This window comes from Passer domesticus, chromosome 9, assembly GCF_036417665.1.
Source record: "Passer domesticus isolate bPasDom1 chromosome 9, bPasDom1.hap1, whole genome shotgun sequence".
Lineage (NCBI taxonomy): Eukaryota > Metazoa > Chordata > Aves > Passeriformes > Passeridae > Passer > Passer domesticus.
In genome coordinates this window covers 29,354,329-29,382,277 of record NC_087482.1, presented here as the reverse complement: position 1 = coordinate 29,382,277, position 27,949 = coordinate 29,354,329, and the positions used below count along the sequence as shown (strand labels likewise).

General features: G+C 38.7%; 2 protein-coding genes across 3 annotated transcripts in view; one reads left to right on the top strand and one right to left on the bottom strand.

Annotated features, from left to right (window-relative positions):
• Positions 1-27,949, bottom strand: part of CENPP (centromere protein P) — a 112,399-nt gene that overhangs the window by 8,149 nt on the left and 76,301 nt on the right. The window lies entirely within an intron of this gene.
• On the top strand, positions 9,417-24,087 carry ECM2 (extracellular matrix protein 2). Its single transcript, XM_064432264.1, has 10 exons — positions 9,417-9,662; positions 13,045-13,312; positions 17,070-17,258; positions 18,495-18,974; positions 19,288-19,403; positions 20,073-20,208; positions 20,977-21,134; positions 21,449-21,588; positions 22,701-23,027; positions 23,673-24,087. The coding sequence occupies exons 2-10, from the start codon at positions 13,069-13,071 to the stop codon at positions 23,875-23,877; spliced, it is 1,995 nt and encodes a 664-aa protein (XP_064288334.1). The 5' UTR covers positions 9,417-9,662; positions 13,045-13,068; the 3' UTR covers positions 23,878-24,087.

Here is a 27,949-nt window from a genome sequence, read left to right as displayed (position 1 = left end):
AATAAACCATAGGACACAATGAAGAACATCTAGCTCATCTAAATTAGCTCAAGGTTAGACATTTACTTTTTAAGAAGTGTGATTAAAGAAAGTTTTTAGACAAGGTACTTATCTTATGTTCATCATTTACTGCTGTGTTTTTTTAATCTTTCTTGAAGGTCTGAAGAGTTATTTGCTTCTATATGGGCAAATTTATCTTACCTGGTAAAGAGAAATACGTCCACAGACCCACCTGGAACATCCAAAATACCATTTCCATTTCTCTAAATTGATTGAGAGGTCAATCTGTCACTTAGAGCAAACTGTCCCAGAGCAGAGTGGGTTTGGCCAAACTCTGCCCGTGCTGTCCTGGTGTCTGAGGAGCAGCTGTGCCCTGCCCTTCCCTGCACAGCAGTCACACAGGAGGAACCTGGGCTGGCACCAATCAGCCCCAAACCCTCCTGTGGGACTGGCACTCAATAAAGCTGTGATCCAGCTTTAGCTCCACCTGGATTTGATATCAGTGAGGAACAGCAGAGTCCACAGCACAGCTCCTCCTGAACGTGCACAATAATCACCCACCAGAAAATCATATTTTTCCTTTAACATACACAGCTATGTCCATGTGCATCCTCCTTTCACAAATACCTCTGCAGCATTTCTATTATTCTTCCTGAGCTTTACAAAAAGGTTTAACACCTGCATTAATAGACCTATATTTTCTATAAAACATATGCTGCAGATACACTGAAATCTTTCCCACAAGATCTCCATCCTCTTTTAATGGTTGTACAAAGCATTACATTTTGGACAGACTCCACAGAAATTTGCCACCCAGTAGCTTTCATTTGTCTGGTTATTTACAATTATCAGCTGCTTATGTGAAAATAAATATTAACATGCAGTGCTGAAGTGCCTGTTGCTATCAACAAGAGCAGGAATGGGTCCAGCTGAAAAGCCCTTGAAAGCTTGGAGCCCACTGAATTCTTTTCATGTCATACCCAAATACAGTCCTTCAGATCTGGCTGTCAACAACACGACATTTCAGATTTCCAAACACATCCTTACCACAAACAAGAGGGACACAGGAAATATTCTCGAGAAGACACAAACATCTGCAAGAAGAGATTCACCAATTTATAATTATTGTATGTGTGAGAGAGTAAAGTTGTCAATCCACTGGTAAATAACAGGCTTGCATAATTGGTCAACTTTGATCTGCTCAACGACTTCCACAAGAAAACTGCAAAACCTCCCCAAAAAAACCAAAACAGAAACAAAAATAAGGAACACCGAAAACCTGTAGCACTATATGGGTGCAAACTTTGTTACACTTTTGACCAAATCTCACAACAAATTGGATTTTGACTCAAATATCTGTGTACTGGTGAGTAAAAAAGAATTTAGGGCAGCAGGGAGAATTCTTTAGTGTATCCAGGAGGAGAAATCACAGGCAGCTGCCAGGCAAAAACATCTCCTTATGCTCCACCTTATTTGGTTTATAAAGGCCAAAGCTGCACTGCCCAGGAATGCTGTGTGATGCATGTGGATAAATATTTGTTTCATTGCTTAGGTACTGAACAACACAAAGAGCACTCACTGACAATACCAGTGCAGCTGCCAGCGCATTTCATTCACTCTCAATGCAAACTTCAGGCATTTCATAATTTGAATTTCAGTTGCTGGCCTTGCAGAAACATTTCAAAACTGTTGGTAACAATATGTTTTGTTCTGGTAGAAGCCCAGTTGAAAGGAAAGTAGTTAATATTAAAACTTTCTCTTTTTTGTTCTTCAATTTCCCAAGCAATCCGTTCAGTTCTCTTGTGTTTTTAAAGCTCAAAGGAAGTAAAGTGACCCAAACATTCCAGTGTGCAAACGTGGTGAATGTTTAAAGTTTTCCTTGTGTACAAAGCAGGAGATTTGTCCCAAAAGCTGTGGAATAATGCCTGCTGCAGCCTGGATCCTGGAGCACCAACCTTTCCCAGCCTTTCACACAGATAGATCTGAGGAAGGAGCCCTCAACCCTCTCGAGTAAAAATAGTTCAAGAAAAAGGAAATTAAAGCAACAGACAGAAGGAAGATTTCCATTTAATTTAAACATGGAGTTACCCTCAGCTCATATAAAAAACAAGGCTGTAACACTCAGTCTCCATTCCCAAACCCAGGCTGAGTCCCACAGCACAAACTGTAAGGGTTATCCAGACAATCCCATGGAAAACTTGAGAAGAAAGGCAAGCACCATAACATTTAAAATGGAGTTCTGGATTACTCCAATATTCATTTTTCCTCTGTAGAAAGACCTCTGGCTGACTCTTCCCAAGCACACTGAGCTCTAACATCTGAGGCCTCCAGCATATTCTTCACCTTTGGCTTTTCCTATTTTCCCCCCCTCCCTGTTTTGGACTCAGCTCCTGCACTGGCATTTCTTGCAGCTGCCCCTGCCAGTGCAGGAGTAGCACTGTCTAGACTATGCACATATTTGTGCCTCCTAAAACCTCTTAAAATAATTCCAATTGTAGTTGTACAGCTCCTAGACCTCCAAAATCACTTTTCTGATCTCTAGCATACCCCTACGAATTCAGAATTATTGCCTAACTGTTCAATCCTTATTAACTCACAGGATCTTTCCTGCTAATTCCCATGAGACAAAACCACCATAACATTCAGTTCCCCAAGTACTCGCTGTGAATGGACCTTATAAAATGTCCCAACTTGCTGAAACAAAATCAGTTTATTCCACCTTGGACAATTCACGTTGTGTAACAGAAGTAAAGGCCATGAAATACAGAAAAAGTAGCAAATAAATCACAGAAAAATACAATATCCAGAGCTGGAAGGGACCCACAGGGATCATTGATATCAAGGCCTGTGCAAGCATTTGCACAGGGATAGTCCAAGAGGGAAGCTGGGATTGTCTAGCACATGGATGTGTTGTACAACAGGAATTAAGAGGGAACCCATCTCTGTCCTCAGCCCCAAACTTCTCATCCTGTGTTATGAAAACAAAACTCAGGGTTTCAGAAATAACTCTATTTGTTCTCCAGCCATCTGATGATTCCTCCAGTTCTCAAAGGAAAGGGAACACACAGCATTTAATGTGAAGAACAGAGAAACCATAATAAAAATGATTGGCAAAGTCTGTCTGATCCTGGGAAAAAACCAAACCACGCCAATGTTCTCCTTCAACAAGACATGTTTATAAACCATACACAGAGCCATTCAGAAAAACACAACCTGCTCAGAGGTCTTTTTTGTTTGTTTTTAACATTTCCCTCCTGGAAGATGACACAGGGGGAACTGTGCTGGAGTGTCAGTAGATACACAACTCCTGTTTGTTTGAAGTTGCCAAAGTTTGGCCACAAATGCCCATCAGATCATAAAGCAAACATAATTAATCACTTAATGGGTGTTTTCAACTCACAGTCAATTCTGAATTTTGTGCACTCTGGAATTATAAATCACAAGAAAGGTGGTAATGAGAAATATCAGTACAGTATTAATAGTTAAATTAAATAAATTAGATATCTGTACACACACACACACACATATTTATCCTGCCATTCTGCCCCTTCAGACTCTCACTGGTAGCTGCAGAACGGCTGCACAAATAATTTTTGTCATTGTCCACTAATTCACCCAAACAAACCATTTGATGCTACTGTTTGTAATGGGAAAAACATGAATCAACAGGCCAAGACAACTAATTTTTAAATCTAAAAGGAAACCACAAGCAAACTTTTTGTTATTGTCCTCAAAGTGTCTTCTTGTCCCAGCTGCCAACAAATCCTTTGACTAAAATGCTTCAAAATATTTGTGTCCTCAGTTTACATCTCCTTCCTGAGACAGTCTCTCAGTGGACAGGCATCCTGTTACTAATTCCTGCTTAAATTTAAAACCAAGGGGAAAACATCTGAGGCCCCAAACAACAGGGATATCAGCAGCAAGTCACAGGAACCCAAACCCATCTCCCTGTTGACATTTCAAAAACCACTTCTACCTGTAAGATCAAGCTCAATTTTCACATGCCAGTTCCGATACAGTCTAAGATGGACATAGCACACAGGAGAAGCTTAAAAAAAAGATGCATTCACTTTTTAGGGAAGTACATAGTGTTTTACATGGAAATGGAAAGTACAACCAAGCATGAGCAAGAAAATGGAAACCAGATGAGAAGGGCAAACAAATAGAGAAAGACCACTAGAACAATTACATACTCTTATTTTCTGTAATTAATCTATTTTAAATGCAGAATTTTCTATATTTAATCTTTTTCAGTATTTCCTATATATAAATGACATTTCCAGATATAGTAATTTAAAACAGAATTTTCTATCTGTTCACTACAGTCCAATCTTTATTTAAGAGGAACACTGTCCCTTTGCTCTGGTAGGATGTAGCTGCCTTTTGAAGAAATGGAATTGGGTATGAGAAGCAATGACATCAATGAAAACCTACAGGAGGCTTATGGCTCATGCTGGAAACTGAACAACTGCTGCAAAACACAATTATTTCAGAAAAAAGTTGGAAATCTCCAAGTTCTATTGATGAGTAACAATGCTCACCACTGGCACAGGAGGGAACCAAGGCCCAGGCTGAGCTCTTTCAGACACACAGATGTGCTGAGTTGAGTATTTTGGAAAAACATGAGTCAGCAAATAGCTGAAATAGAACACAGGGAAGTGACACCATTTGAACCCCAAAAAAGAAGTGATATTATTTGGCAGAAAGGCAGGAGGACAGGGAAAATCTTCCATGTTTCCTTACAATGGCCAGGAGTTTAAAGCTATATTTATTCAAGGTAGGTGGGCACCTTGCTTTGGAGCAGCACAGGGAACAGCTCCAGGTAATGCTGTAATAAAGATTCCACTACATTTCTTCACTGATGCACATAGAGGCAATCTGTAAAAGCTTAAATTTCAGGTAGCTCTGAAGAAAGGCTTTACAAATTACTTCATCTGTCTGGTCACTGGCATTTCAGATATAATGTGAGAAAAACATACCACAAATTAAAACTGATGCTGTGGGATTGAAAAGAAACCTAGCCAAGAGACAACGAGTTGTGGCAATAATTAGTGTCCTCAGAAAGTTGTACTAATGAATATTAATATTCTGTTCACTGCAGTAAAGAACTGGAATTAGGATGCAGTTACACTTGAAAATTAAGCCTTTTAAAATGTAAATTGATCCCAGCCACACACATCTCCCATTGCAATTTTAGGTTTATTCCCACCTAACAACGTACCCCATGCTTTTTGCAATGTATTGTTAATATTTTTAAATATGTGAGGAAAACCTGTGTTTAATATCTCAAGGTTTACCAGCAGTATTTCATATTTTCCTATATTTCTTTCCATAAGGATATTTGTGACCACTGATTACAGAAGGACTGCAGTAACTGGTACAGGTTTCAGAAATGCACTGTACTGCCAATCCCAAATTCCCCATCTGATGTTTTGTGCTGACTTTAACAGTTATAAATTTTTTCCCCATTGCTACTTTTTTCCAACTATAAACTTGTGTGTTTGATGTTAAAAAAAGTAAACCACATAAGTAACTGCAAAGTTTAGAATTCGGTCTTTGTCTCTGATCAAAACCAGTCAGCAGCTGCATGGATTCAGCATGACAACTAAGAGTAAAGCAATTTAAAAATGTCATTCCGTTCTTATATTTCACTGGAAGGTTAAAAAACTGCTGCTGTAATTTTCAGTTGTCTCTTTTTATTCCAATTCTTGAACAAAGCAGAAATAACCTCACATTCCTGAAGATGGATGTGTTTTTTGGACTCATGGAAATGATATTTTGATCGATGTTTTAATTAAATAACATATCCAACTTCAACACAGCCCTTCTGTAAATAACACAGAAAGCCAGGAGGCATAAGTAAAATATCTACTCATGATATAATGTGAGAGAAAGCTGTTAAAATTAAGGATGACTGTGGAACATTTAAATCTACAGAATGTACTCTTGGTGCCAGGTGAGACATGGTAACAGGTACCAAGGTCTGGGGTTCCCCCCAAGGAAATGGATATTTTGCAAGCATGTAAAATTATCAGAGGTCTGCATATGGCTACTGCTCACCTGTGGCACCACGAGGGAGATATCACAAAGGGCTTCAGGACAGAGATGAGAAAAGGAAAATCCTGTATATCAGGTGGCCACTGCTCTGCAGTGCCCCATAGCAGGCTGTAACATGCAAAGGCAGAATATTGCAGAGCTAAAAAGGAAGGATGGGGAGTACCAGTTTTCCATTGATGCTCAAGAAAAATGAGAATAGGACAACCAGATTGCAATTATTAAATAAAGGTATAAGTCTGCAAAATGGAGTCAGTAGGGAAGCTGTAAACCTTGGCTGAATATTTTAAAATGGCTGAGAAAAGAACTTGTGAGGATGAAAGGGAATAAAGGAATAGAAGGTAAAGCAAATCATGACACCTGGGCATGCAAGAGGAGCTGCCTCTGTCCTTGCTGCCTTCCAGACCAGCAGGACAAAGCCCTGCTCTGGCCACCTGCCCTGCTCCCAGCAGCTGGCTGGAGCTCACTGCCCGAGCCCCTGAGTGCAGGCACACGAAAGGTGGGGAGGAGAACACAGAAACACTGAAATGGTCAGGGCTGGCTGAAGTGAATCTTGATTTCCTCTGCTCTGCCCAGCCAGGCCACACCTGTCACCCACTGCCTCAGTGAAGGCTATTCCTGCTCCCATCCCACTTGGTCTGGCCATTCTGCAGATAAAAGATTCCATTTCTGAAAGGTATGATAGAGAACTGAGTTTCATGGTCTCTGTATGCTGTGACTATAAGCAGTCATTTCAACTCTTCTTTCTCTGTACTCTTCATACATACAGAGTACTCTGGACTCTTCATACTTTCTATACTTAAGTTGGCCTAATGATTTTTATTTTCAAGGTATCCTCCTTCTATTCCTTCAGCTGCTGGCTTTCTTTGATGACACACATATTATACTGCAGGCACCCTGAAGGCTTTTGGGAAACAGAAGCTATTCCTCCTGTTTCACCATTCTCCATGTATTTAAGTGGCCTTTCAAACAGAAGATGAAAATCTATAAGCTCTTCTCAGCATCACAGATTCTGTTAACTTATACATTAATTTGACCTCCTCTGAGGTTTAGAACAGGGGCACAGTAGTGAATGTTTTTCCTTCCTCTGTTGCCACCTAAAGAAAGAAGAAAAATTGATAAAAAAGGAAAACAACAACAGTATTATTGTACACTGACTAATAGTTCATGTTGTGAGAGGAAAAGGGAAGAATCCATGCCAGAGGCTCCAGCCTTCCACAGCCATTTCTCACATCCTATGGCTCTTGCTCAAGACACAAACCAACAGTGGCAGTTTGCCCTAAGATATAAAATCATAAAAAGTTATTCTAATTATTATTCACTGCTGTTTAGTCTGCCTCTTCTCTCCTCAAAGGACACAATTCTACATTGAGGCATCTCAAGAGACCAAAACATTCCCATTGCACAACTCATTCCAATGGCTGGCCATGGGATGGACAGGCATAACATGACTTGCAGATGAAGCAGAGATTGGCAGCTTTCTCTGCACTCTTGGATGAGCCATTCCCATAAAACCAGTCAATATCAGATCCCTGAGGACACAGCAGTGTTTGCACTCACACATGTATGAAAAAATTTGCCATCCTAGTCTGAACTTTTAGTAGAATATACAGCATTTTTTCTTTAGTTACTATGACAGGCAAGTTTATGTGGAAAGTTTTAATGTAAATAACAATATTAAAGCAAATATAACTACTAATCTTACACAGATTTAAATCTTATTGAAAGGCAGAAGATGATGCCCATTCTCATACACATTTTTTTCCAATTAAAAATCCTAAACGTTCTTGATACCAGGCAGCCACAGGTCACTCTTTAACAACCCCTACAATTTCCCAGTGTTACTGCTTGTTGCAGGAAGGTGCAATGCCATTTTCATGAAGAGGCATTTTGTGTGTTTTTGCAGATCCCTCAGGCTGTTTTTACTCCTTCCTTAATAAAAGTTGAGAATACAAGCAAGGGCCTCTCAGACATACAGTGAAAGTTCTAATCCCCTAAACTGACTGAAGGATCTCTTAAGGTGTGTCTGAACCTACATCTCACTAATGAAGACAGGTTGAGAGACTTGGGGCTGTTCAGCATGGAGAAGAGAAGGCTTTGGGAACACCTCAGAGCCCCTTCCAGTGCCTAAAGGGGCTCCCAGAGAGCTGGAGAGGGGCTTGGGACAAGGACCTGGAGTGACAGGACACGGGGGAAAGGCCTTAAGCTGGAGGAGGGCAGGGTTAGATGAGATTGGGAAGAAATTCTTCCCTGTAAGGGTGGGCAGGCCCTGGCACAGGGTGCCCAGAGATGCTGTGGCTGCCCCTGGACCCCTGGAAGTGTCCAAGGCCAGGCTGGACAGTGGGGTTTGGAGCAGCCTGGGAGAACAGAAGAATGGGATAAACTTTTAGGTTCCTTCCATCCAGATTTTCACTCCATTTTTTATGTGGCTGTCCTCTTTCCTTTCAAACAGCTCCAGATAAATTGACAAAGTTTAATATTTCTTCTTTTGCCTTTGCAAAGCAGAGCACAGTAGGAACTGGATGCCTATTTTAAGAGACAATGTGCTCTCCCAGTATCTTTCCACCACACACCAGTTAACAATTATGGTTAACTTAATGGTTACACCATTCCACGACTATCTGTCTAAATATTCCTCAGACTGTGAGTTCAAGGAAACTCCAGATTTTTAATGTCAGCAGAACTCAGAAAACTTGGTGCCCCAGGTGAATTTGTCATTTTGAAGCTCAGCAGACCCATCCCACACCCCCTGGACACTTGGAGCAACCTGGGGATGCAGGAAAAGGCTCTGCTGGCACGCACAGGACTTGTGGTAATGTACCCTTAATTCCCTCCCTTCTCCTCTCTGGATCACCAACTTCCCTGCAGCTTCTGCAGAACTGAGCTTCAGGATCATGTTTCAGGATGTAATTAGCCTTACAAAGAGAAAAAAATGAAGGGAAAGTGCTTTGGTAGTTTTATTTTCCATGCATAAGCTACAACTTGCAGTGAAATCATTGCTCTAAATGGACAAAAGAAAAACTTTCCATGCTAAAACTTGCACAAAAAGGCTTGCTGCTGATAGACGACAGGCTTTAAATGCAGGAGGGGATTAGGGAAACATGAACTGAAAAAAAAAGTTCTAAATTTAATAAATGTTTTTATGTTAAGGCTACATCTGCCAAAGTGTATTAGATCTTATTATTTTACATAAATCTACATTAAAGTCATGCTACCTGGAAACTAAACTTCTAAATAGAGAAACCAGCACCAACTAAAATACACATTTTTTGTTCCTTTTGCAAACACTCCATTTCCTTGTTCCTTATGTGAGTGTAAGTACTGGAAAAGGATTTCCAGCTGTGCCCTGTCAGCCTGGGGACCAGAGGCATTGTGCTGCTGCTCATTTGCCCGAGCACCAGCACGAGCTGAGGCTCTGCACACAGAGCTCAGCCCCGGCTCCCCAGGGGAAGAAGCTATTCCAGGCTTAACTAAGGAATCATCTCACATGTTTCAACAATCCCTACAGTTTCTCTGTTTGTTTTAAAGATATCACTGAGATTTTGTTTCATTTGCAACGGGAGACTAAATGGCAGCAAGCAGAATCTGCTGTTAGGTTAGATTACAAGGTAAAATGTTTTACATTTTAAATTACTGCTTAAAGCATGGTGTTGAATGGCTTAAACTTCATGTTAACTTTGCAAATATGTAATATTTGAAATGAAATAACGTGGGCTATATTTAGCAATACTGAACAGAATGAAATGCCTTTTTAGATAGTGTGCAATACCCGTTGAGCTGCTTTTTGTTCTGTCTGAATGTTTGCCATGCAAATCCAACTTAAACTAACATTAAGTGCAACTGGTCTGGCTGCTATGGATAAATGTAACTGCTTTCTGTGCAATGCATTTAAAAAAGAGTGAGTGAAAAATCTTGGTAAAGCACTTTAACCCCTGTGTGTCATGAGAAATGACACTGACATCTTAGAAATGTGTTTCAATTGTGACTTAATGGATGAAGATAGATTATTTAATAAATTCTGATATTCTAGTATTTCTAAAGGGTCTCTCCTTTAAAAATTAACTATTTCTGTTAACATAATAGGAAACTGACAGGTACTGAAGATAAAGATACAAATTACTGAATGTGTTACAAAGTAAAAGTAAAGGTAATAAAGATGCTTTCACATACTGTCCCTGACCTAAATATTTATGGGTAAAATGAAAAAGGTACAGCAATGCAGCCACGTTGAGACTATCTGGAACACAAACGGTTAATGATTTCATTACACTGACAATCTGTAATTTTATTTTACTATGCAATGTTTTATTATAAAAGTCATAAATCGAACAGGCTGAATTTTCCCCAAATTAAAAGCTGGCTGGCCCTATACAAAATATATCCTGAGAGATAATTTGAGGATCCCAGACATGGGCAGGAAAGGCCCAAAGCACCCAAGGCCTTTCACAATTTGGGCCTTAAAATGTTAGGCAGCACTTACTAACTCAGCCGAGGAAAGGAACTCAGTAGCCCAGTGTTTTGCATGCAAAGAACATAATTTGGTTGAAAGTAGCAATATTAAGCTTTCAGTGCCGAAGAGTTAAATTGGTGTAAAAAATTAGCATATAAATGCACATATGTGAACAAGATTAATTTATAAAGACTTTTTTTGGGAGTGTGTGGTGTGTTTTCTGTTGTTTTGTTTCTGATTTTTAAAAATGTGCATTTATAAAGTATTTTATGAAACCAAGTTTCACTTTATAATAATTTGCTTTTCTATAGAATTTTACTTTTTTAGTTCTTAGCAAACATTTTTAATGTACATTAACATCTGTACAGTTAATGTAATATAATTCACTCTGTATTATTCCTGCCTTTTAAAAAGAAATGGAGAATGGAAAAGTCATTTCAGTCATGCCATTATGTGCCTCTGGTCACAGGAAGAAATGGTTAAATGTTAAAAAAGCCCAAGTGCAATGTAGCAGCATTGTAACTGCACAGCTCTGGTGTTATTATGGAGTATCCCAGAAAAATGGAACCATAATTAAGATGTCAGAAACTTGAAGGAAGGAACACACATGGCCAAGGCTTTCCTTTGTACATCAGTTTTCCCCGAGGGCTCTCAGAGTGTTTCAGCCCAGCCTGTGGAACAGAAGTTTCCTGTGTCATTTTACAGCCACTCATTACCACGCAAGGCAGACACCAAAGGCTTTGGCTCATTTCTCCCGAGGCACTCAGAAATGAGCACTTTCTCAACAAGATCAGGCATTTTCAGTGCAGAGGGCAAGCTTCTGCATCTATCAGAGATGTTAACTAACAGCAATTGCTGTAAATAAAAAGCCAGAGAGTCTATACAGCATTTTGGAATAAGTGACTTCTGAGGGGCAAAAAGCAGCAAACTAAAGTTTGGAGTCATTTCAAAACCTGCCATTCCAGGAGATGCCGTGAGGATTTCTGTGAGATACTTGCATCTCAAATTCCCTTCATACAGAAATAAAAATATTAACTTCAAGTCCTACAAATTAATTTCTAAATTTGCAATAACACTTTAATTTTAAAATAATTGAACACAGAAACGACAATATTAAAAAGAAGTAAAATGCATACTCTTAATCTTATTTACTGGCCACTTCCCATTTTAAAACATGCAAATTAAAAAATATATATTAGAATTATGATGTGGAAAGCATGGAAAACATGGAATCAAACACATGCCTTGTATTAAAGAACAGTTAGACAACTTGTACTAAAAATCTGACCTGTTCTATAAATCAGAAAATACCAAGATGAACTAGCTTTTAAACAAAATCTAATTCTGGCAAAACCACAGTTCAAGTTCCTGAAATAATACTGTCCAATATTTACACAATATAATTATAATAAGATTAACTCCAAAGTGAAAGATGACATGCAAAGCCAGACTGATGAACATTAAGAAAAAGCATTTTTTAATCCCCTCAGAACTTCCTCAGAGAAAAACCATGGCCATGCTCTAAGCCTTGTCTTGGCCACAAAGCCCAAGAGCTCCAAGTCCTTCACTAATTTTCACTCTCCCAAGAACACAAATATCTCCTGTCTTTGCTGTCTCAGTTAAAATAGGCCATGGGACAGCAGCATTTTCTTTTTGAAAGAATTATGCAACACAGCTCTGACAGATCATTAATAACCCTGGATGTACAGACTCTTATTTCCACAGTGGTACAGCAATCCACTGCTGGATATCCTTCCTTGTGTGTGCTCCTGAATCCTGACTGCTCTGCTTTGGAATGCCATCTATTGGTGACAGTAAATGTAAATTTTCTGTCACGAGCATAAAAAGGTGCAATTATTTTGAATTTTTTAGTAAGTAAATACAGAACACAACCCATTCTAGACTGACCATAGCAGAGCCTACACTTCATCACTTCATAAAAACTTCCACTGGAAAAGCAGTTGTGGGATGTCACAAATAGCACAAACTTCCTGAAGGTCTCCTCTGCAGAACCAAGCAGATCCTGTTAGAGAAGAGGATGGCCAGAGATAGATGGAAAAGGAACATCTCATCTCTTCATTTACAGTGAAAAAACACCTTGCACAGAAATGCCGACCCGAAAGCATTCGGGGCAGCACATCACAAATGAACTGGGCATTTTTCTGTTACTTTTCCATTCCCACACTCAGAAGTAACAACACTCTGGAAGAAATAAAAAAAGGAAGACACACTTTACAGAACTCTCAAGAAGTTCCTTGCTGGGAGCAGCAACAATTACTGAACAGCCAATGCCTTTGGCACTGCAAATCTGAATCACCTCTTCAAGTGCAACCCCAAACACAAACCAGCACCTGTTTGATGGTGACTGTTGAGAATCAAATTTGTCACTGGAGCTCTCTGGGCAGTTTCTTTCCAAGGGAAACCTTGGTTATATTGACTTACAATTTCTTAGTTCACCTGCCTTGAAAAGTGCTGCTTGTGACTGACATGGTCCTAAAAGCTTTCCAGGTCCCTGATTTCCCTCTTTTTTCCCATTCCAGGGCACTCTGTGGGACCCATAGACAATGCAGGCAGCATCACTGCTGTGTTCTTTCCTGCTGCTCTGGCTGTGCAGGGATTTGTGCCCAGCTGAAGGCGGCACTGGCAGGAGGCAGAGGAGGAGGGGGCTGGGGAGGAGCCCCTGGGCAGGGCACAGGAGCCCCAGGGCAGCCGGGATCCCGCTCATCACCATCGATGGCAGCGTTGTGGGCGTCTTTGACTCCCTGGTGGGGCTGGGGCAACACGAGAGCTCCTACAGCGTCTTGCCAGGTGAGAACACAGCCCCTCTGCTCCCTGGGGGCTCACTGCTCATTCCAGACAGATAAACTCATTTTAGCTCTACTTCCATACCTTCCTGCTGCCTTCTGCGGTGATTTTGTGGTTGGCATTATGAGGCTTTTTATCAAACACTGCTTTGCCAGGTAACAGCAATATTTCCTGCAAGGTTTCTGCATTATTTTTTGATCTTAACCAACAATAAATTTGTTGGGGTATTTTCATAACTTCCAACGTGATTCAAACTTGTGTTCCAAGTTTGAAGGCCATTTTGAAGAATTGATTGCACAATATATCTCCTAAGTCAATTAACATTTCACCGAGGCCTCAACACCAGTAACAACAGTGTTAATTAAAATAGATTCATTTTTATTTTTACTTTACAGGTTGCATTTTTGAAAATCAAATTGTATATGCAAACCTTCGGGAGTAATTATTGATTTTGTAAATAACTTAATAACACTTGATAGTGGCTGCAATATGGAAGTTACACTATAAACGAAACCCTTATGATAGAAAACTGAGTTAAAAGAGAAAAAAATCCTACTCATTCAACACAAGACCACTCTTATGCTCCATCTATATTGACAACCCAGATTTATTTAATAGAAATTCAGTAGTATGATTTATATAAAACCTGCCTTTTTGGTGATCCAGAGATTTTCACCTCTGTAGTAATATGTATTTTATGGATACAGATATTTCCATTCCTCCATCAAGAGATCACACACTAATGTGATCACACATATGCAGTTTAATGAATTTTATGGGAAAAAAAATCAAAAGAAAATGCCCTGATTCCCATATTCTATATATAATAATAACAATATATATTTTTATAAGCAAGAATTGAAGCCTTTCAGTGTGTCACACAACAGACATGACCACTGGGTTAAGAGGTCTCAAATGGCCATATATCATCCACATTTTCTCCACAATTACTGTTTGTTGTGAGTTCTTACTTCAGAAAGGCTGAACCATTTCAAACCAAATATTTGAAAGTAAGGGGTTTGAACAGGAACACTAGCAAAGCTCTGGACTTTGGCATTTTCAGTGTGTATTACAATATTATACATATTACTAATGTCAAACATCTAATTTAAAAATATTTTTAAAATTAAAGAGAGGAAAATACCATGTAAGTAGCATACACTTCATGTAAGATATTCCAGAGTTTCTGTCAGGATCATCAGTCATGCTGAAATAATGCACAGCTCTTCCCCCTCCCCGCCCCGCTTGTTTCTTTCTTGCATCCAAAAGCTGAGCTAAAACCACTGAACTCATTTTATTTGGAACTCCATGCTGAATTTACACCATATTTCCGAAGGTTAAAAGTCCTATGCTCATCTGCCAAAGACTGGAACCACAAGGTATTTTTTAGTCTAGCTTTTAAAGTTCAAAATTTTTTCAAGTTAATGTCAGATTTGGAAAAAACAGAGCCTATTAAATAATAGAACACTATTATTAATCATGCTTCAGAAGAGAAGAAAATACAATCCAAACATTAATTTCCATTCTCTTAGCTACTTGTTTTGCTCTTAGTAGATTAAAAAAAAAAAAACCAAACCCACCCAAATTTACAGATATATGCAGGATGAAAATTATCAGCTAAATGGAGGTTTAACAATAACAGACATATCTAATTCCTCTGGATTAGAACCATGTGAACCTTTAAATTAAATCAAACAGCTGGCCACAACATGAGGTAATTTGCAGTTGTCCATTAGGTAGAGCAGAGTAGGATGCTCACTGCTGCACCATCTCTGATCCCTCTCACCCCCCACTTCTCCCTGCTCACAGCACCAAGCTGAAGTGACTCAGTGGTCAGGCAATGTGAGGAGTGTCTCAGCACAGCCTTTTTGTGTCTCACAGGGGTTCTGGGAATCCCAACAGCGCCAGACAGCAGCTCTGCAATGCACCCAAAGGGTAAAACCTTTGTCTTTGAGCACACACTGCTCCTGCCTTTTGTGCAACTCTAATGTACACAGGAAAAAAAAAGGATCATTTGTTAAAGAAGCCTGCAGAGGCCAAGCCTGATAGCTCAGATCTTTACGCTTATTCAGACAAGATCTGCACTGACTTCTGATACACTCTGGTAGCTAAAACAAAGGAAAGAATTTTAGGAAGCACAGAAGAATTTCCTTCTCAGGCCAGATTATGCTCTTCTGGAACAGTTATTGTTTTATTGTTTAACATGAGAAAGTGCAGGATTCTTCTTGTGTTTCTTTTGGAGGTTATTTAAAAGAAGTATTGTGGTGTACTGGCAAGCACATAAACCCCAAAGTCAGGATCCAGCAAACAGCTGGATTGCAGATACCTGGGTGGAATGACAAGGGACTTAAAGCCAACTAACACTTGGCCTGGGCTAATTCCTCTCCTCCTCCAGTTGACATGGTTGGAGTTGCTTAGAGCACAACTTTATGCAGCTGAAATGAGGCAGTGATGTCCCAGCCCTTTGAATAAACAAGATGCAACTACTCAAAACTTCAATTTCTTGCCTTTTCTGTCCTAAGAGCAGTTTAAATTAAAGCATTAAAAAAAATATATGGAATATGGAGGATCATCCAAACTGGATCATTCTGACAATTTTTATTGTAGGAAACAGATTGATATCTATTGGTCTTTGAGTAGAAGGACAAAGGAAGAACCTTTGTTATGAAGTAGGACTATTTTGAAAGACTCTGCAAAATGCCACATTTTGAGACAAATATTAATCCCAGAGACATTTCAAACAAAATATTTACAATAATCTTACAAAGTTATTTAGAGGTTATCCTGAACACTCTTATTAGAACTAAACACCCAGGCATGGAGCAGGGCAGAGTGTGGGAAAAGAAATCCTGCGAAGAACCCCTTCAAAGACAATTTGTGCACCACAAGTGAAAGTCTCCTGGCATGCAGATTCAGGTGAGAAAAGATTTTTCCAATGTATTAATTTTCATCTGAAGGAGGAAGTCAAACTGAATAGGAAAACAGGAAATTTATTTTTCTTTATATGCAGGGAAGCGCAAAGTTAATTTGGAAATGGGTTGTCCTCTCAAAATAACACTTCAGCAATGCATTCTTAGATCGATTAGAAAGAGGAAAAGGAAGGTGTGAGGGAATTCAGCTTCTCAACAAGATTTAGAGGTGCACACAAAACCAGGAATATTTGCATGGGATGAAGAAAACCAGCCCTGGTTTTCCTTCTCTCAAAACACCAAAAATGAAAAAGCAACGTGCTAAAGTGCAATGTTTATCTTGGGGTCTGGGTGAGAACTGCCCAGGGAAGATTCTGCTGAGGTGAACTCCACCACTGGAAGGAAAGACAGACTGGGATTGGTTTCCTTCCCAAGTCTCTGTGCTCTCCAGATCACTTGCCCACAGAATATCTGACTAGAAGGTACAAAATTACATTCCTTTATGAAAATTTCAACTGGTACTATTGTTACCCTCCCAGTTCTGCAGGGCCTTAATAAAATTTTCTCACTTAATGTGCAAGATATTAGAAAAGATCTGTAGTGCACAAGAGAGGAATAGAAGGAGGTCTGGAAACAAATATTCATATTTTCCATAAGTGGAGATTACTAATAAGCTGAAGAAAATACAGCTATGAAAAGTAAGGAATAATGATAAGATCCTTTGAATAGGGTGTATTTTACATATTTTCAAAATGAGCACAAAATAGTAGTGCTTCTTTCCAAAGTTTTAAATGAGCACTGCTGGTTTACTTTAAGCTGCTTAACTCGCATTTCCCATTTTCTGTTCCTAGGGAAGAAGGGGCAGTGCACAGCTAATGGGATGATCATGTTCGACAAAGCCGTGTGGTCTCCCCAGCCCTGCGTCACCTGTCTGTGCTCCCAGGGAGAGGTGATCTGTGACACAGCCATGTGCCACCCTCTGAAATGTCCCCAGACCATCATTCCTGCAGGAGAGTGCTGCCCAGTGTGTTCTGAGACTGGTATGGGACACCACAGATTCTTAAAACCTTACATAAACACTGCATTTAATGATCCCGAGAGTTACAAGGTACACATTATCCTGAATTCCATGATAAAAGCAGCTCTTCAGAGTTTCTACTCAAGTTGACCTTGGTTTCTCTGAGTACTCTGTTAGATGAGTTTGATGCAACATTTAAAGAAAAGATGATACTAAGTATGTAATAGTAAAGATAATTGTATTTCTTTTTTTACTTCCCCCCAACCTTTACAGAACTTTGTAAATGTATGAAGAAATAACATCTATTTATATTTTCTATCCCACTTCCATTTACAAAGGATCAATCAACAACTACTGGCCATTATTGATGTATTAGACATACAGAGTGGTAAATCTTTGTTAGGAGTGCAGAAACATGCAGCAATTTGATGTAAATCAAGTGAAGACAGTCAATTCACAAGAGAAGCCCCAGAACTTCAATCTTGGTATTTCACAATAATTTAAATAAAACTGGTACCTTTAGTAAGAAAAGGAATGGAGGAGATAAACATAGGATGTGATTTCCTTCCTTTCCTTCCCACACTCCCAATATTTTATATCTGCAAAGTACTGAACTCAATCTCCTCCTACTGTAAGAAATATTTATCCTCATGTGTATATGCATGTGACACTCTGAGATGAGACAGAGGAATTCATTGTAAAACTGCAAAAGTCATGTTGACTGAGACATTTGAACTCCTTTTATTAGAATTGTCCTATTATGGAAGTAAAGACTGCATTTTGGTAATGGAGTTAATGCATTTCCCTGGTGAGATCCCCACCTGCAGCCAACTCCTCCCCTGACAATCCCTTTTGGAGGAGAACAAGCCTTGACCTTTGTGAATTTTTTCCAAATTAGCTCCCACTCCTAGACACATTATTTTTCCTCTTTAGACACCTCCATCAACACAAACCCCATAATTAATAGTCAGTCAAAAAGGAAGATAATGAAAGCTATATTAATTTTTCCACTTTTTTGCCTAGAGTTCTCAGGAATTGCAGCTGTGTACAAACTGTTCTGTGTGGTTGCCTCCATAATTTCTCAGTCAAGTGTCTCTTTTCTCAAGCAGCAATTTAACAACACATTTTTATTCTTTGAATCGTATCCTAAGAGGAATAATCTATAGTCATAATTTTCTACTGTATGTGGGAAACAGTGCTTACTAATATTTTAGTTTCATCCGACTCTTCTGTGTTTTGTTGTTTTTTCCCTCGGTAGCCTCCTCACTGGACTCCAGCATAATTTCACTGGATGATGTCAGTGAGTTGTCTGGTGACTCCCCAGACCCCAAGGACCTCGACACCACCAGTGTTCTGCCATCAGCAGGAACTCCAATGGAAAAGGAGGAGCTGCTTCCCACAGAAGTGATAGAGGTTAGAGACAAGGAGGGTCGCAAAAAAGGGGAGAAGAAAAGAAAAAGGAAAGGCAGAAAGAATCGCCAGAGGCACAAAGGGCGTCGCAGAGAGAAGCTGCCTGTCCCCAGAACAGGAACTGCAGGAGATGTGCAGTATGAGAGTGATGAAGATGATGGTCCTTTCAGAATTCCATCTAATTTCCCAATCCCTGTTCCACCCATAGAAGCTCCTCCTTTGCCATCTGGATGTTCCACCTCGGACACCACAGTAAGCTGCATTAATGCCAAACTTACACAAATACCTCCCATCTCAGATCCAGACCTAACGAGTTTAGACCTAACAGGTAATTAATGGGTCTACTTTGCATGACTTTTGTAACATCATCCACCTTCAAATGCAGCCAACAGCACTGTTAATGCTTCGTCATTCCTTAATATAGAAAAATTTTAGAACTAATTTTACAGCTAAGCTTTTAAAACAAGAAATGAAAAACATCAGATTTTCATGCCAGTGTTTAAATACTAAGATGAATACTTCTACACAAAATTACTGTCCATAATGCTATTTTTGTGATATATTTTCTAGATGCAATATTACACACCTCAGGTGCAGACTGTATTTCATAAGTCAAACTTTTCTCTTGCCTTCTGTCCCAGGAAATAGCATCACTACTATCTCAGATGAAGCTTTCAATGGGATCCCTAATTTGGAATGGATTGATCTGAGTAAAAATAACATTACCTCTCCTGGCATAGGTCCCAAAGCGTTCAAAGTAAGAAAGCCTAACCCCTCTGCTATGCTCTCAGTAATTGCTACTTAAAATAATGTTTTTTGCTTTTCAGTTTATGGATCTAAACCACTCTGCACCTTGTATAAGTAAGCATAGAATAATTAAATAGCTACTTTGAGAAATCTCTCACCACAATCAAGAATTAAAATTAAGATATCACAACTTTTCATATCAATTTTTTAATTTGGCTTAAGCATAATAACCCTCATGTACTGAAAGCTGCTGTCATTCTGCCTGAGTAAATTTGCTGACTGACAGAAAATCATCAGTTTGCTCACAGATCAAGAGGATGAGCACGTAATTTCTAAATGTATGTACTTTGAAGTACTAAATGCTGCCCAGTGTAGTGAGGCAATACTTCCACAATTCACAGAGAGCAGCAGGAACGCAAACAATGATCCTGGGGAATTGCAGCAGGGATGTGGGGAAGCTCTTTAAGTTACATGCAACATTAACTGGCACTTTTGTTAATATTTAGCAGAAAGTAACCCAATAATTAAACTGAAAGGAAAAAAGTTGTTAATTCAAAACACTGGATACTACTGCACTGTTGCTGAAAAACCTTACAGAGTATGTGTTTAAGAAAATCTTAATATTTAACTGCATATTTTGCACCTTAATAATATAAATGCTCTTCATCCATGTGATAAGATCCTGAAAAAGCTGAAACGTTTGTATTTGGATGGAAATATGCTGGTAGTTATTCCCTCTGAATTGCCATCAACTTTAGAAGAAATAAAAATAAATGACAACCAACTTCATGCCATTGATGAAGACGGCTTAAAAGGTATTTTAAAAAATAAATATCAATCATATGAAAAGTCAAAATTAAATTTGAAAAGCTGAATGTTGAACCTGGTTTGACATAGAAAAATAACTGCTAGTTTTAAAGTGCCATGTCTTTAAAAGTCAACATAGCCTGAAAGACATGCATGAGAAAGTATTTTAAAATACTATTTCCCTTATGCAACTGCTCCTCTCCCTAAGCAGTTTATATTTAAAGTCACTAAGTGGAGGTGAATTTGAAGCATGCTGAAGACACCTACTATCCCCACCTTTAACCTGATGGCTTTATGTGTGCTGGAACCATTGCAGTTGTTTTTAAATTGCGTGGAAGGGAACAGAATTTGATGTCCATAAAAAATAAAGGAGAATATAATTGGAGTCAACCACGATCATTTGAAGCCAGCTTAAACACAGGTTGATAGAAAAAAAGAGAAAGAAAAAAGAAAGGGTACCATCCATGGCAGAATTGGATGGACTTTTTTGCTTTCTCTCCTGCTAAAAGGGTTCCATCTAAACTGGATCAGCTGCTGCCCTTTCCATTTGGACTGGGAGAGGAAAATATAAATAAAGCTGTGGTCAATCTCTAAAGCTCTACAAACTTATGATCAATTCCATGATTATGAGATAATAACATCAGTTCATTTTTAATTTTCATTGCTATGAAGTGATCTTCTGGGTAATGTTTAAGACTGGTAAATTATGAATATGTATTTTAACAAGATATAAGATGGCATTAATTGACTGAAATTAATTTTTTTTTTCTCCTTAGATTTAAAGAACTTGGTCACTCTGGAATTAGAAGGAAATAAACTTAGTGAAGCAAATGTCAGTCCCTTGGCCTTTTATCCTTTGAAAAGTCTTTCTTATTTGCGACTGGGACGAAATAAATTTAGAATTATACCACAAGGTCTTCCTGCCACTCTTGAGGTAAAAAAACTCAAACCAACCAAAATAAATACTAACAACAACAACCCCCCATAAACACCCAAAGAGATGCAGTTCCTTCTGTTTGCTCTTTCAAAGCAATGTGTATTCTCACAAATGAGAAAACAAAATAATTGCTTTGAAAAATTGTGTTTCTGAAGGTCCCACTCCAGCTACAAACTGACCCTGGTTCAGATTGAGAATTAACAAACAGACCAGGGAATACAGGGGACAGGTAACTGATGCACTTGGAATTTGCAATGGGAAAACCCAGCCTATTCTGATCTTACAAATTTTCTTCCCAAATGCACTTACAGGAGTTATATCTTGAACATAATCAAATTGAAGAAGTGTCAGAAATTTGCTTTAACCACACCAGAAACATCAACATCATTGGGCTAAAGCATAACAAATTAGAAGAGCACAGGATAGCACCTTTGGCTTGGATAAACCAAGAGTAAGTACAGACATTTAAAATACATTTACTTCATTTTTCTCTCTTTTTAGTGAGTCAAATAAATAAATATTTGCACTTCATTATTTTAACTTATAGTTTTAATTATGCTTTGATTTGTTTTCCTTTGCTAATTTTTCTAAATTTCCTTTGCCTAATTGTATAATCTAGAAGATACTCGGTCAGCTGTCAAATAGGAAGATCTTTTACCTCAAATCTGTACCATATTAACATAAAAGTCAATATTTTTTTCTGACCATCCATACAAAAATGAACATTAATTATAAATTATACTATATACAATTATATAGTAATTTAGTATTGATACATAATTATCTTACAGGTAATTTAAAATTAATTTAATACTATCCTAGCCTTATTTCCCATTGGATTAAAAATTATAAAAGTCAATAAGATGAAGGCAAGATTGTGCAGCTGCATTGTCTCAGAGCAGAATATAAGCAGAGTGAGCAATGAGAATGTAAGTAGTAAAAGATGATGGCGCTTTTTGATTTTCCTGTTAAATAATTTGCCAAGCTGAGCAGGGTACCTGGCCATCACTGGCAGCTGCAGCCCTATCCCTTGATTCCTGAACTTGTAAATTCCTTAAGCTGAAAACAACCATGCTGGTACTACTGACAGCATCTCTCATGCCTGGAAGTGAAGCACATGGGACTGATTCATTCACACAATTCCATTTCAAATGGGCTTCAGAACAAAGCTTAGAACTCCCTGTTAATGGGATAATGACTGAAATCCCAATGTTATTCCAGTTCTTCAGTGTAACTCATTATTGCAGCAATCCCAAATTAGTCCCTTGGGATTCCCCTGTTCTGTCCCCCAGCCCCCCCATCCTCATTACTGGAGATGTCTTCCCATCAACAAAATCACTGTGCTTGATTGGTAACTCGTGACTTAATTATTTCTATTCCCAGAGTAATTATGCATGACCATGTTCCATAAAACGCATTCTGCCCCACTGACAGAAACAAATTTCCCTTGGAAATGTCATTCCCTGGTAATGTTGTGAAGCAGAGCCTTGCACAGAGCACAGCACTGCCAGGGCAGGAGCTCAGAGGGGTTTCAGCCTTTTTTTCTTTTGTTCTTTAATGCAGGAACTTGGAGTCAATCGATCTCTCTTATAATAAGTTGTATCATGTTCCCTCCTACCTGCCAAAATCTTTACTCCATCTGGTACTCATAGGAAATCAGATTGAGAGAATTCCAGGCTATGTGTTTGGCCACATGAAGCCCGGGCTGGAGTATCTCTACCTGTCCTTTAACAAGCTCACTGATGATGGCATTGACCCAGTGTCATTTTTTGGAGCTTACCACTCCCTGAGGGAGCTCTTTTTGGACCACAATGAATTGAAGGCTGTACCCTTTGGGATTGATGAAATGAGAAAACTACGTTTTCTAAGACTGAACAATAACAAAATAAGGTAATTTCCAAGCTCTTTGTTACATTAATGACATTAAAATAAATAAGACATGCTTTGCTTTAGGAATTCGTTATTTTAAAGTAAATATTTGTTAAAAAAAAATCTGAAGGAGGAGCTGAATCCTGAGTTTTCTTCTGCAGTATTTCTTGATATGATAGAAGGGAGTTACTGAAGTTAAGTTGCTCATCACCAGCTTTTCTGCTCCTGGAGCAGAACCCAAAGTGATAATAAAATAATGGGAGGAGTCAGCAGCTGGAGTCACCTGGTGAGCAGGTTCCATCAACCCCAGCTGTGGGGCCACGTGCTCAATCCAGGCTCTCTGTGCTGTTTGTTAAAAAAAAGGAATAACTAAGAGAGAATTCCCATGTGTCAGACAAAGTTTTCATTCAGCAACACATGGCAATACTTTCCTCAGGAAAACTCAGTATATGATATAAACGAGAAAACAATGCAAGGAGAGAATGTTCCAAAAAATGGCTTTTGAAAGTCCTCAGTAAATATGTAATTGAGAAAATTTAATGTACTCATGAAGTTAACATTTTCAAATATCTAAATAGACAGCAACTCTAAAATAAGTGATGAAGTTAAGAGTTATCTGGAATGATTAGAACATGATCAGAACATGATTCCTCCCCTGTGTCACAGGACAGTGCCCCCAGAACGCATCTGCAGGACTCAGAGCCACCACGAGGATGAGCATGACCACAGTGAGGAGGACCATGAGGATTCCCACCTGGAACATGTTCACCTTGAAAACAACTACATCAACACAAGGAAGCTCTCCCCACATTCATTTCCATGCATAAGATCCTATTGCAGTGTTGTGCTTAAACCACAGAAGACCAAATAAATGCCCCAAATCTGCATTGCAACCCCCATCTCTAGAAATGCAGTTTTATTTATTCTCTCTACTCACTGGTCTTCTTATTTCTGATTTAAACATTTCCTACTACCATAAATATGATACTGTATATTATGTACTGAAGTAAGGTACCAGTGTGTTTCTTCATATTGTTTCATTATAAAACCATTAAATGTAAAAATTTGAAGCTTAAGGTTATGACATCTATTTTCATTTCCAGTAACACTATTCTACTTAAACACCACAGGTCAAACTGTGCCCCCAGGCACACCCTCTGTAAGATCAGATTTTAGGATTTATGAATATAACTAAATCCTCAGCTTGGTCCTATCTTATTTAACTGAATTTAAAACATTTTAAGTGGTACCATCAACTGTAAAAATTGTACATAAAAGATAAAAATCCTTGAGCTATGACCATTCTAGCAATGCAGTGTTGTTATCCTATTGGAAAGGTTCCATACCTTCTCGGTGGTTTCTCGGGGGCAGCTCCTCACAGCACTGACTCCTTCTTCTCAGCACAGGCAACAAACTCCATCATCTCCTCTCCACCAGCCAACCTGCTCTTTTATAATACCCCTCTTAACTGGATCCAGCTGTGGCCTATTAAGAGCAGGCTTGTTCTTAATGCTTGATAATTAGCACAGCTGTAACTCCTTAGGGGCCAGATTACCTTCACCACTGTCTCTATTCTCCTACCTTTTATCTAACCACAATGCAGGAATCAAATTTCTTAAAACACACACAGGACTGGATTTTCTACCAAACATTTTGCAGTGTTAAGTTCTCTTCCAAGTGAAATTTTAAGAAAAAAAGTTAAATTATTTGTTTTAGATGACCCTAAAACTTCCTGTATTCAAACAGATTCTGATGTCCTAGAGGAATGAGCAATCTGGATGCTTTTTTTTAAAACAAAGCATATTTTAATTTTTTAAAATTATTTTTAAAGTCACAGTAATAGGTTCCATTCATTTGTGCCATAATCTAATAAACCAAAGTTTATTAGATTTTTATACTCTACAGGATATGTAGTCTTATAATAAATTTAAGCAAAGCACCACATATTGCTGCAAGTATTTTCATTCAAGTAGAATTCTTCTCTTCTCAAACATTCAGACTCCTAAGACCCAAAATAAATTCTCCACTGGATATGCATGGGATAACACCACTAAAACACAGATTAATCAAGATTTCTTGTGACCATTAACATATTTTTTTTCTCCAAGGTGTGCTTTTTCATTATTAAGATACCATAAAAGTGAACTTTGTGCAAGTGATTTGACCAAGATGATTCCTTTGGGGGTTTAGTCTAATGAGTATCAAGCTTTTCTGATATCACACTGTGGAAGTTGTTCCTATGAGACGCCCTCAGCAGTGGAACATGACCTAAAGTGAAGTTACAACTCCAAGTAAAGCCCCAGTAGTGAGACAGAGAATGAAGGAAAAACGTTCTCGAGATGGAGCCCAAGAGCAGCAGAGGCAGGAGACCAAGCAGGAGAAAGAAGCCAAGGGATGAAGGACACAGCAAACGGGGAGTGCTTGCTCACTTCAGAAATACACGGCAATTAAATGCACAACATTTCTGTATGTCAGATGGAAGCAGCTCAAATCCACTCTTCAAAATTACCAATTATATTGGAATGGAATGGGCTTTACTATAAAACTCTCATCACTTCTAAACAGTGAGCTTGAAAGAATTTTATAAACAAAGTAAATGGGATTGTCACAATTGTACAGCTTGTGACTCTAGGACACAGTGACCTGAGAATTCTTGATCAAGGAAAACATGGGAACAAGTTTGGAATCTTTGGCCATCAGCATGATAAAAATATACAAGGATAGCTCAACATAAAACCACTGTAGTTAGTTTATTCTCTAAATATATTTGTGCAAATAATTAATTTTTGGAGGCTTACATTGGAAATTAAAATACTTTGAAAAAGGCCATTGGATTGAGAGTGGAATAATAGTTTTGCTAGGTGTTATCAGACTCAGAAGTCTTATGAATTATTGTGTGTGTATATATAAACATAAATACATAAAAATTAAAATACTGGGAGAGCCTTCAAGGCAAGACCCTGATGAGAATTGCTATGAGGGAGATCCTGTTAAGCCAATCCTGTAACATTTCTGCCAGACAATGGGATCTGAGACATGCACAGCAGCATTCTCAATTCTCCTGTTCTCCACACACAGATGCAGCTGACTTCTATTCACAGATACATTCAAGAGTGAACCTGCTGCAACTTTCTAAGACTGCAGAGATGTCCCATCAGAATTTTAAAAACATTTCAGAGAGGAAACTGCTTACAGTACAGCAAAACCCTGAATATGACATGTTCAGTAACCCAGCCAGAGACAAATGCAAGGTAAACAGATCTGAATAGAAGGTGTGAATGTTGAAACTACAAGAGGGAAAGATATTTTACAGTAAATAAGAGACCAGAATAGGAGAGGTTAGGATTCAATAGCCACAGCAATTCCAAAACCACAATGCTTTGTGGTATAAGAGGATTTTGGGGGGTTTAGAATCTCTGTTAGATTTCCAATTTCTGACCTGCATTGTTGGCTCAAATATCCACATCATAATTTTGACAAGACTTGCTAAATCTCATTATAAATTGAAATGGTGCAGAAGACATTCTGTGGTTATAACCAAATTAATACAAAAAGGTATAGAAGATGTTGTTTTTCCTGAGTAAACGCTGATGGAACTTGGAGGATTTGCCTGAGCCAGGGACAGGCACTTCTGGTATGATAAAAACTGTGGAAGTCTCCAAAAAAATAATGTTGCTTCCATGGAAGCTTGGGTAGCTTTCTGAATTTGAAGGAACAATTAGAGGCAATATTTTCTCTAAGCAAGGTAAAAGAGCTTAGGGAAAAAACTCAATAAAAACTACACAAAACCCTCAGAAAAATAAAGGCATCAAATACATCCCAAAATGAAATTTTCATTATTAATGCCCATATGTTGAGGCTATTTGAGTCTCTGAGACCCCAAAAATGTTGAGTTCACATTACCTATCCTTCTCCTCTTTCCATTTCAATTGAATAGAGATCCCTCCACGACAAAGCTATAAATCACTCAACTTTGCCTCGAAAAGGAGTTGCTGTGTGACCACTTGCTTTCTATTTACCTGTGACAAAGTGAATTTCACTCAGTGAATTCACTCTTACAGTAACACTACAAAGAGTGGTTGATGTAATTTCTGAATTTCAATTCTGAAATATCTGAAATATCCACCATGCTTACATTTTGAGTTCAGCCTAAGTTTGTTGGACCTTATCATAAATAATCAGACATTTCCTCCAACTGCCTTGCTCATAATAGCCAGAACAGTTTTGCATAATTTATGCTCTTGTAGAAAAAAAAGAAAAAAGAAATGTTTACGAAGGAAGCTGCAGTCTGGGGAAGAGACATTGTTCCTTTTTCTTGACGTTAATATGGTCTTCAAATTAATTGTAATGCACAACATTTCCCAAGCTGAAACAATTGCAGTTTCTGAATATAGAGCTTTGAAGTCAATGCCCCAGATAAACCTTATTACCATAGAACTCCCAAATACAAATAAGTGAAAATTGCTGGTTTTAATCATCAGGACAGTTGATTTTGGGTGTAGCCCTCTGGATTCCCACAGAGAAGCATCAATGAAGGACAGACCTGTAGGAAATACAGCTCAAACTCTGCTGCTGGTTTTAGTGAAGGCCTGAAATGGGATGGATCATGTGAGCTTTGTGGGCTCATTCAGCAGTGTTCAGCTACTGGGCCGTGGCAAGGGGTGAAGCTGCCCTCAGCCTCCAGCCCATCTGTCTCTCTGTTCAAATGAAATTCCTCTTTGTATCCTATATTATTATTATTCTCATTATTATCCTGTATTATCCTGTGACACCCCACTGTGGGAATATTTACCAGACGTGACTGCAGAGCAGAGGCAGTCGTGTGCTGCTCCAAGGAACTCCAGAGCAATGACCAGATCGTGTGTTGGGAAACTTTATGAACTGTTCACAGGCTGATAAAGTCAGTGAATACTTCTGGAAATGTGGAGGATTCTGTCCAGCAG